This window comes from Austrofundulus limnaeus, unplaced genomic scaffold, assembly GCF_001266775.1.
Source record: "Austrofundulus limnaeus strain Quisiro unplaced genomic scaffold, Austrofundulus_limnaeus-1.0 Scaffold3, whole genome shotgun sequence".
NCBI lineage: Eukaryota > Metazoa > Chordata > Actinopteri > Cyprinodontiformes > Rivulidae > Austrofundulus > Austrofundulus limnaeus.
Window position 1 is genome coordinate 6602281 of NW_013952405.1, and position 10604 is coordinate 6612884.

Sequence of the window (10604 nt, forward strand, 5' to 3'; positions counted from 1 at the left end):
GGTTAATTTGATTAGTTACTTTTATTCTGAAAATAAAATATTAACTGCTCTTATTACTGAATATGTTCAACTGCAAAAAGGAGAAATAGGATGAAATGAAATTCAATGTATGCATTTATCACCTGTTACTCTTAGAGTTATTGGTTTTAGATGCATTTATTCCCCTAATTGTCTTTATTGTCTTTCTTTATTGTCTTATTCTCTTTATTCTGTCTTAAGTGTCTGAGGGCAAGATCATTTAGGTGATCTAGTTATTTTCAGCACCACCAGACCAACTCACAGTGCTGTTAGCTGTTGCTAAGAGAAAATAAACAAGCAAAAGTCATACGTAAATATTAGAATGCAGTGTAAGCAGTGGGCAAGTAGTGGAAAATAAAACACAACTCTTCCAAGAAATGATTTCCATCCATTTCCTGCGCTTGGTTGAATCTAAAATGTCCAAGATGTTAGTTTCTGCTTGATCATTTTGGCAGACACTACACTGTCAGAGGTAATGGACTGGAAGGGTGATACTGAGCTGTCGTCAGTCTGCACTGAAAACATAAAGAGGGCCCAGTGTCTGCCCAATTCCAAACACGTGGTTGAGCTGAGAAACGCTGCTCCACCTGGACTCTCATCCTCAGTCTCACTTCTGTGGACCATGAAGTCTAAATAGATTTTACATTTTGTTCCAGAGGTTTTGGTGACCTCAGCAACGCTGCCAGCCAAAAATCCAGCTGAGCTGCAGAGCTGCCAGTGTCACACTGGATGAATAAAATCATGAAGGTGAGGGACTTTTCTCTCAAGTTTGATGTTTCTCTGCACATCACATCAGCTGTACATTTTATGACATCATCAAGAAATGCAGCATCTGCAGAGAATAGTGCACCAATAATGAGGAGAAGTTCATGTCTGTGTAATTTGAAATGCTGGGTAGTCATTAATTGGTTTCTGAAAAGCACTTCACTTGCAGTAGGTCAGGATTAATGTTGCAGCTGTCTGAGGACAAGACAGAGACAGACAGAAACAGTCCGCTAAAACTGAGTAATTAAAACTTTCTGACAATGTTACAGAGTAAAATAAGTGCATCGGTCCTGCAGCAGTCAGTAGACCCAGCAAAATAAATATGTTTCAATTTTATTCTCAGTTTAAAGGGGAGACAATGAAGAGATTCCACAGTTGGAGAAATATAATCTATAGCTCTGCAGTTAATGTTCTGCAATTCATTTTCAAAACACTGACTCTGCTGAATAATTTAAAGCATGGAACTTATGATTGTGAAAAATCAGAAGTCCTTGTACCTTATTATAGCAAAGCTATTACTGAAATTGTGATTTGTTTCTTCATCTCTTTATAGAGCAATAGTGAATTTAAAGAAAGTGACAACCTGGTTTGTCTCATCTCTCAATTTGTTTTAATTCAATTTCTTCTTAATGGCTGACGTACTAATAAAATTTCATTGTGCCTGTAATTTTTAATATACATGTCATTTTATTTCTAGTGTTTTGCTTTCATTGTGCACTGCAAAATGCTGCAAAAAGACATCATGTATGTACTCCTTTCAATTTCAATCATATTTGATTATTTCCATTAAAGTTTAGTTAGAGTTTTTCTGTGAACAAACATCTCCTTTGATTTCACATCTGACACAGGATCATAGTTTATCATTTCCCCCAGACTTTGAGTCTGAACACAAAAAATAAGACACAGTCATGTTTTTATATTTTTATTGACAATAATTATGTACATCTCCTTTGATAAATTAACTGAAAGTGAGCATAATTCACAAACTTCCTGTCGATACGTTTGATTTATAAAGTCAAGAAGTCTTTATAATCCTTATGTGGCTCTTGATATTAATTAACACTGCCTCAGTTTAAGCTGTCATATTTTTTGTGCATCAGTATCATGTTTATAATGTGTTTTACTGCATAGAGTAGATAAATGAAGAATACAGTTGTTGGAGGTGATTGTGATCCACATCTTGTTCAAATCCTCATCCGTAGAAATGTGCTGTTTATTTCTTCATTAAAAGTCCATGTTTTTGAAATCTTCTGTACATCTGTACTTGTTGTCAGCAAACCTGGTGCACACCAAGTGGGGGAGACAGGGACACGTGTGATGCAGCCGCTTCCCTGCGAATGGCACCTAGGAGAATTGAAAAAGAAAAAAAAAACAGTAAAAATATATAATGAAAGGAGGTTAATTTGACATTTTTATTGCTTCGTGAACTGTCAAGTGGAGCTGTGGGTCTCTTTAGTGGATTGCCGGGCTGGATGCAAGCTGAGCAAACTGTTGACTTGTCCAAATGCTCAAAAAGATAAACGACTCGAATCGGCTCGTTCGGTGTGAAGATCGATAACCTCTGCAGTTATCAGCAGCTTTTCCAACACTTCAGCCAAACCTGCCAGCCACTGATAGGATCTCTGACGGCAGGCATCAAAAAAGAGGAGGCAGAGGGGGCTTTGTGATGCTGGAAAATCACTGCGACGATATTTTGGACCCACCTTGTGGCTGAAGGGGTGGCACTCGTCCCCTTCCACGCCTCTCGGGATGCACATCCTCAGACCCCTCAGCCATAAACTCACGGCGCAGCAAAGACCAAAGCCACACTGCACATCTCTCTCACAGGCCTGCAGGGCAGAAAACCAAACACACATGCATTCCTGTTGTGATTCTAAATTATATCTGAATCTTATCATGAACTTGATCAATTACATCTTCTTAATTCATTTACAAAAGAATATCAGTCAGCAAACTGACATAATTTCCTTTGGATTTTTCCAGCAGACTGAAGCGGAGGAGGATGTGGTCTGTCGTCAGTCATAATTCAATTCTGCATAATTATCCAGATAGCACAAACTCTTCTGTTTGGAACATATGTAAAGACGTTCACATGGAAATAAATGTGTGTACATAAATACGTTCAGTTATTGAATTATATTCTAATCAACCCTTGTCACTATTATCAGGTAATAACTGGTAATCAGGCATAATTACTGAACAGATTTTAGATGAGTTGTTTTATCATTCATGAGTTTATTCATCTTTATTTTAATCAAAGCATATTTAACACATTCAAATAGAAAAATAACTAACTAACATATTTGCATCACAGCAATTTTACTATAAAGTTCACTTATTAGGAAAAATAGGCAGAAACATTTCACTCACCCCTGTGATGACAGCTCCTTTGGACCAGCTCGGAGACACCAGGAGGAAGGACAGCAGCATCACCCAGAAGTCCATGACAGCAGCAGCAGAACTGGACCCTCTCAGTACTTTAAAAAACAAACTCTGCAGCACCTCACACTGGCTCCTCAGACACCCATAAAGGTTTGCAAAACTTCTCAGATAAAGAGGGAAGCTGTGCTCGCTCCCCCTCTTTTTATCCACCTGCTACCGCCACCCAATATTTTGCCCCCTCCCTCTTTCTTTGTGTTTGACATATTCCCCACGCCCTCTCAGCTGGTCACCAAGAAGCTTTGTCATCTTACTCCTCCTGATGACGGATGCTCTCTTCAGCGGTGCCTGTTGAATGATGCGTTTTTTTCAAAACGGTTTCAGTGACGAAAATGGGTTTAGAACCTACAAAAGTACAATATACTGTACATCCGGTTATTTACTCCTTACAATTATAAAAGAAAACAAAAAAATGGAAGCTGCCACCTTACTGTGAGTAAATGGCACAAAGCACATTTAAAACTGTTCATAATCAGTGGTTCAAAATGTCCTGATGCATCTCAGTAATCCAGGTAGAAAAAATCAAAAAGAAAAAATAAGTAGGTCCTCTGGATGGGTTCTTCTTTAGTGAAATGTTTCATCTCTCCTCCAAGAGACTTCTTCAGTCTGAGAGTTTCAGGTGAAACTCAGCCTTATAAGCACTGCCTCCACATGGACAAACAGGTTAGTCACGTGCAAATGAGGCCATCGCTTAACAATAGGCTTGATTAGCTCTAGTGTTCATACAGGGTCATGTGCCCCATCACCTGACTGATCGGTTTGGATGCCGTGGTTCTTAGGTGTCGTGTTATTGTTAGGCAATGGCCCTCTTTTGCATGTGACTAACCTGTTTGTCCATGTGGAGGCAGTGCTTATAAGGCTGAGTTCACCTGAAACTCATCAGACTGAAGAAGTCTCTTGGAGGAGAGATGAAATGTTTCACTGAAGAAGAACCCATCCAGAGGACCTACTTATTTTTTCTTTTTGATTTTCATAACCAGCTTGTTCTTATAATTATTAGATTATGGAACGTCCTGCCCCTGACTCTGATGACTTCTTTAAGAAGCAGCTTAAAACACAAACTTTTAGCTAAATGTATTAGCTACTTAATGTTTAAGAGTTGCATTAACTTGTTTTATTGTATGTTTTTATACTCAAATTTGCATTTATTTTATAGGTAGTTTTGCTCCAGGTGAAGCACTTTGTGATCTATATCTGTGAAAAGTGCTACACAAATAAAATGTACTTAATTATTGAAATAAACTGCATGGATCCAACAAGACTGCACGGTTCATCTAACAAGCAGGTGATGTTTCTCAGTTATTTTGTTTATGATCCCATGGACTGTCGCATCAACTTAAGCTGTGTCACTAATTAGTCCACACTGACGTAGCACAAAGCATTTTTCATTATTACATCAGTTTTGAGTGCAACCTACTTGTCAATGTTTTTTTTATTTAAAGGAATGTTTCAACCTGGTGGAATTTGTGCTTATAGCTTCTCGAAATTGCTTATGAAGCTAAAACGTCACTAAATGAACATTAAAATAAGAAAAATTACTCTTGATGTTCATGGAGACAGTAAGCAGGGTGATGATAAATTAACACCGACCCAGAGCTCGTTTGCAGATCCACTCTGGTTCTTAAGTGATCCAATATTCTTTCCAAAACACTAAAGTTTTCTTGCATATGTGTGTGTAATGCCATGAAAATACACACATACAAGTATATGTGTAACCATAAAAGACAATGTTGCGTAATAGCTATAGGAAATCATTCTGCATACGCAAACTTGACGTATCTTTGCCTACGTGCATGCTGGGACAGTGATGAGCAGCTGGCTGTCGGTAGACGCAGGCAGCCAGTGATTTAGGATACACAAGGAGAAATATGAGGAAGAGAAGAGGGGAGGCAAAGAGAGAAGAATTAGAGGGAAAGAAGGGGGAGAGCAGCCCATAGGCTAGTCAGCAGGACTTTACCCTGCTGGTGCACCAGTGATGGATCCTCTCCCCCCCAATGCTGCGGTCACATAATTATATTCACCCAGTTCTGCCCAGTCAGCAACAGCACTAAAGCCTCAGCGTCTTGGAACAGGCAGCAGAAATCAGACAGGACAGGGAGCGCATATGTATCAAACTAACTTCAGAGGAAATGACTTTAAGATGGTTTATCGACAAAAGACTGCAAGGGACAAGTTTACTCATTTAAAGCAACACATATTTTGTGTTAAAAAAAACAAGCACACTGGATACTTGGACAAGATTAAAGCTGCTTTGCAAAGTATGAAATCAAACATAAAACATCCTGAGCTAAATGCAGTTTAGCTTGAATAGTTTTTGGATATTTTGAATGTAATTTTAAAATGAGGGTCCGCACTCAACGTAAATGAAAAACTCAACAGAATCTGCCAAAACCCCAACTGTACATCAGGCTGGTCATGGTCTGTGAAGGTAAATAAAAATGGATAAATGGACAAGTTTAAAATCCCAGAGGAGATGTTTCGGTGGAAATATAAAAGTTAATCTGATGCTAAAGATAAAGTAGGCCTAAAACAGAAAGAATGAGTTAGCAAATTGTAAAGAATTATTATAGGGACAAAGTGTTTGTTCGAACCCAGCTTGGGTCAGGAAAGGTATCTAGTGTAAAAGGAGGCTGATAAAAACACAGTAACTTTATTCAACACGTCTAAGTTGAGCAATAAATTGAACATTGGGCTTATTTTCAGTCACTTCCTCTCCTTAGGTAAAATACCACACAGGGTAGCTGGGATTTATCATTCCATTTTCTTTACTTCTTCTGGATTGCAGGAAGCGTACCTGCCTCCTATCAAACAAATATATCGTAATAAAACACGTAAAGTACATAGCACATGTACCTTCAATATTTCAAATCTCTCTCTCTCTCTCTCTCTCTCTCTCTCTCTCTCTCTCTCTCTCTCTCTCTCTCNCTCTCTCTCTCTCTCTCTCTCTCTCTCTCTCTCTCAGCCAGACGCAGCCAGTTTTTCGCGTTTCGTAATTTTTGGTCCTCTTCGGGACTCATAGTGCACGTGACGGTCAGCTGACTCCACCCGGAAAACAACAAAGCTGATTTTCGTACAGTAAATTTGATTTTTCCTTTCCTTATCATTTTTTAACGATGGAGTCGACTCTTGAACAACATCTTGACGACACGTAAGTTAAAACCTGTCTGGAACTGCGCGTACATTTCACTTTTTGTGGCAACAAAAAACGATTTTTGTCACCTTCTGTGTTTTCGGCAGCATGAAGAAACCAGCAGTTGTCGGGGTGCTCTGCACGGATCAACAGGGACACAATCTGGGCTGTAAGAGATTGTTTAATGAAATTAAATTCAAATATTTAAATGATAATTCACTCTAAACTTAGCTGTTACGAGGTAGCGTCTGTGTTTAAAACGATGGTCAAATCATCCATAAAGCTTGAATGTTTAGCTGTAAAACTGACAGTTTGCTAAAAATTAATGTTAGCAAATCATTGTGGTATTACATTAAAATTCAGTTTTTACAGTATGAGGATGTTTGCTGTATTTATTCTGAAACTTGCAGCTTCCTAACTACAAATAGCAACAATAATAACCCATAAGAGGAGAGATGCTCAGTAAACTCATACAACTCGTCCAGTTTCAACCATAGCAGGTTTTTAACAAGCATTCACCTCCCAGTTTTAATGGTTTCATGCAGTATATTAAACATAGTTTTTTAATGCATTAAACTTCAGTAAGCTTCTGTAAGTTGTTACACAAGATAAAAGAAGCTAAAATATGGCATTGTTTAACCTGAACTAATCTTATTTATAACTTGTAAAGCATGCACAGTATGAGTATTTATTTACACAGTGAGAAGGATGAGATTAGACTCTGCTGGGATGGGCTCCTCTGAGAATATTACAGATCAACAGGAAATCGCTGTAATTCAGATGTCATCACAAAGGCTAATTTCAAATGAAAACTAATACTGCGTAATCTCTTAACTGCCAATTAGTGTGTCACAAGTAGAGTAAAATTAATTATAACCACAATTGTTTCTTGCTTGGTATCATTCAAAAACAAATGCATAATGCAGTTAAGCTAAATGCTCTGCAACTTGCAGAAAAAAATATGTGATCATGAGTTTCATTTACTATCAGATAACAAGGTCAGTCAGAGCAAATGACTGTTTCCCCTCAATAAACAACTAAAACACAGGATTATTAATTATGTGCCATTATTTTAAGAGAAATTAAAGTTGAATGCTAACATCCTCAGACCTTTTATTAGCTTTTTATATCTTCAGGGCTAATAAAGAGGACAAACAATGTAAATTCCAAGCATTTTAGTTATAAATGTTGATGATTAATGGGGAGGGGGAGGGGGGATGACTACAGTAAAAACAATAATATCCCCTGTATCAAAAATGTGTTTTTAAAGTTGAAACATGTTATTTTGACTGCTGACATTTTCTTTGTTTGCCCAGTTCAGTAGATAGTGTGTGTGCTTTGATTTGCAGGCCGCGGGTCATTGACTGATGAACACGGTGGAGTTGTGTCAGTTTTGGCCAAACAAGCTGCAGCTCTCGTCAAAGACCCAACAGACACTCCGACAGTGTGCCTGGAGTCCGAGTCAGGGTGAGCACTGACAGGTTTCCCTTTTCAGTCTGACTTAGGCGTGCCCTTGGTGGCTTTGATTAATTTGTGGGGAGATCAATAATTCTATAGAAAGTTGTTGAGAGAAATCCAAAACCACAGATTTGGCCTCCAGGTTGTGTGCCTTGGATGACACGTGGGGTTCAGCGGCCCCATGTCCTGCTTCAATCTCATTATGAGTCTTTATATTTGATTTTTCTGTCCACATACTAAAAAATGCATGAGATGGTAATTTGTGATTTTACGTTTGTCTGTTCCTGTGAGTTTGCTTGGCTGTCTGGCTTCCCATAGGACTGACAGTCCACCCAGGGGTGTTGAACACCTCTCTCCTAGAGGCAACTAGATGTATAAACTTATTTTTAATCACTACTGTAGAATTTTATATTCATGACTATACTGCCATCTTATGGTCTTTTAAAGCATTGTCCAATAGACCAGAATCACTAGTTTAAACGTTCCAAAGTACTTCAAATCATTAAACCTTAAGCTGTGGATGAGTTTGTATTTTTTTGCTTTTGACTTTTTCATTATTAATAAAATGACAATTTGTATCAACAGGGTTTAGCATCTGGTCCAGTTCTTAAATATGTTACTTTCAGATACTTTTCTTTGTCTTCTACTTGTCCATTTTCCTCTGTATACTGTCAGGGTTAGGTACTATAAAAAAAAGAAAGAAAGAAAAACAATTAATATTTGACCAAGACTAATTTAAACAATTACAAGGCAGTCTGGGTGTTTGAAAGCAAAACATAAAGTATGAGGTGGTTTACATTTTGGCACAGACTCTGTATATATTCATCAGATTTGTGGCAGATTATTTAACTTTAAAATAAATTGTAATTTTCAGAGTTAATTGTAAACTTTATGTTAATACATGATGCAAGATAAATGTACACAGAGCTGTACAATTGATTATTTGTGCATTACCAAATAGTGTGTCATCACAGTGGAGGTGAAAGACTGAGAGGTGGATCTACAAAAAAAAAAACATGTCTCTGCTTGTGACTTTGAAATGATTCCTGTGCATTGGTTAAACTATTGCTTCTCAGGGTGATGTCTGTCTTAGCGACCCTGTTTTTATTTTTGATTGTTTGGTAGAAATATTCTGGTGAGGAGCCATGGGACCATCACAGTAGCAGTGCACAAGATTGCATCATGAGGACAACGCGACTCCAGAGGAATTTTATATTTAAGAAATGTACATCTGAAAACATGACATAGTTCACACAATCGAAAGAAAGAAAGAAAGAAAGAAAGAAAGAAAGAAAGAAAGAAAGAAAGAAAGAAAGAAAGAAAGAAAGAAAGAAAGAAAGAAAGAAAAAGAAAGAGAGTTTTTTTTGATTTGCTGTGTTTTCTGTAAATATAAATTCCATATTTAGGCTAGGCCAGATGACTCTTGTTAACTGTATAGAACAACAGCCTCTGTTATGTGTGTGTGTGTGTGTGTGTGTGTGTGTGTGTGTGTGTGTGTGTGTGTGTGTCCCCTTTTTTCCACATCATTGTTCTGAAATCACTAAATAACAACCTTTAATAAACTTTAACTTGACTTTGAGCCACCCTCCTACGTGTCAAGTATTCATTATTTTAACCTTTGATAATTATTACTTGGTTAACCCATAATTTTCTTTGGCAGCTTTCACTGCTGAGATGCAAATCCGGTTTAGAACTGGTAATTGTGAATTGAAAACACTTAAAGGGACAGTTCAAATCTTTCGAAGTAAGAGTGTGAGGAAAGGTACTAAACTATTAACATCTTGTTTTCAGCAGCTCTTTGAGCGGCTTCAGTTGTTGCACTCTTGAAACAACTCATGTATGGACATTTGATACTCTATAATAAACTTTAAGGCCTCCCACTGTTCTTCCACTGACAACACAGTTGGCATGTTTATTTTCAGTTGATGTATTGGAGGAAGCGCTGGTGTTTCTGTTGTTAACAGAGTTTTTTTTTGCAAATTTGTCACAAAGAGACCAGTGTTTCTGACAGATGGTGCACGTTTGTCCCAACTTTCACATATGCATGCAAAAACTCATGTGGCAGGAATAACAATGTAATGTGAAATCACCAACAGTGGTTTGTGCTGTGCACAGTTTAGGTGAAATTTGGTATTGATCTGATTCCAAGTAATTACAGGACTAGAATCGCCACTGATGCAAACACAGATTCATTTATATTTTGTGATTTTGCCTTTAGATCATGCCAAAACACTTGCCAATGCTTTTAGGCAATAATAATAATTGTTTTAACTAATATAAAACAATGTAACAGTATAAAAATAGTAAAACAATCCCCTTATTACCTTCTACACACAATAGTTTAAGAAAAATGTCCCTATAATGCAACAAAACAAACAAAAAATAACAAATATAACAACATAATAAAAAGACCTTTTATTGCACGTGGGCATGACAAAGAGTTTGACCAATAACTCCAAACTGTCAGACTCTGCAGTACTGGCTGTATTTGTGAAAAAATTAAATAAGTAAACCAAACTATCAATTTCATAATGCCCGTATCGATCTGATGCTGGTATTTATTTTGGTATCGATACTAAGATCAACACACCCACCCTTAAGGTGTATTTTCACGAGTTCTTTGACTATCTTTATAAAATATACAGTATTTGACTATCATAATCAGCTTAACTGTTGTAAAGACAGCAGTATTTTAACAGTCTATGTCAGCTGCTCTGCAGTTTAGGCAAAATGATGAAAGCACAGTTCAGTTCAGCCACTTTTTTTGCGTAAACATGCCCACAAAGTTCTGCAA

At 37.4% G+C, this 10604-nt stretch overlaps 2 protein-coding genes across 2 annotated transcripts; one reads left to right on the forward strand and one right to left on the reverse strand.

Annotated features, from left to right (window-relative positions):
* Positions 1 to 1737: 1737 nt before the first annotated feature.
* On the reverse strand, positions 1738 to 3398 carry prok1 (prokineticin 1). Its single transcript, XM_014019917.1, has 3 exons — positions 3154 to 3398; positions 2487 to 2612; positions 1738 to 2127 (listed from the first exon to the last, which is right to left on the reverse strand). The coding sequence occupies exons 1-3, from the start codon at positions 3226 to 3228 to the stop codon at positions 2008 to 2010; spliced, it is 321 nt and encodes a 106-aa protein (XP_013875371.1). The 5' UTR covers positions 3229 to 3398; the 3' UTR covers positions 1738 to 2007.
* A 2844-nt stretch (positions 3399 to 6242) lies between these two features.
* On the forward strand, positions 6243 to 9398 carry lamtor5 (late endosomal/lysosomal adaptor, MAPK and MTOR activator 5). Its single transcript, XM_014019926.1, has 4 exons — positions 6243 to 6370; positions 6460 to 6521; positions 7702 to 7819; positions 8936 to 9398. The coding sequence occupies exons 1-4, from the start codon at positions 6336 to 6338 to the stop codon at positions 8994 to 8996; spliced, it is 276 nt and encodes a 91-aa protein (XP_013875380.1). The 5' UTR covers positions 6243 to 6335; the 3' UTR covers positions 8997 to 9398.
* Positions 9399 to 10604: the final 1206 nt, after the last annotated feature.

Coding starts and splice junctions, on each gene's coding strand:
- lamtor5 (XM_014019926.1), top strand. CDS start 6,336: ATGGAGTCGACTCTTGAACAACATCTTGACGACAC. Junction 6,371..6,459: donor GAACAACATCTTGACGACAC/GTAAGTTAAAAC, acceptor TGTTTTCGGCAG/CATGAAGAAACCAGCAGTTG. Junction 7,820..8,935: donor TGCCTGGAGTCCGAGTCAGG/GTGAGCACTGAC, acceptor ATTGTTTGGTAG/AAATATTCTGGTGAGGAGCC.
- prok1 (XM_014019917.1), bottom strand. CDS start 3,228: ATGGACTTCTGGGTGATGCTGCTGTCCTTCCTCCTGGTGTCTCCGAGC. Junction 2,613..3,153: donor AAGGAGCTGTCATCACAGGG/GTGAGTGAAATG, acceptor TCTGCCCTGCAG/GCCTGTGAGAGAGATGTGCA. Junction 2,128..2,486: donor GCCACCCCTTCAGCCACAAG/GTGGGTCCAAAA, acceptor CAATTCTCCTAG/GTGCCATTCGCAGGGAAGCG.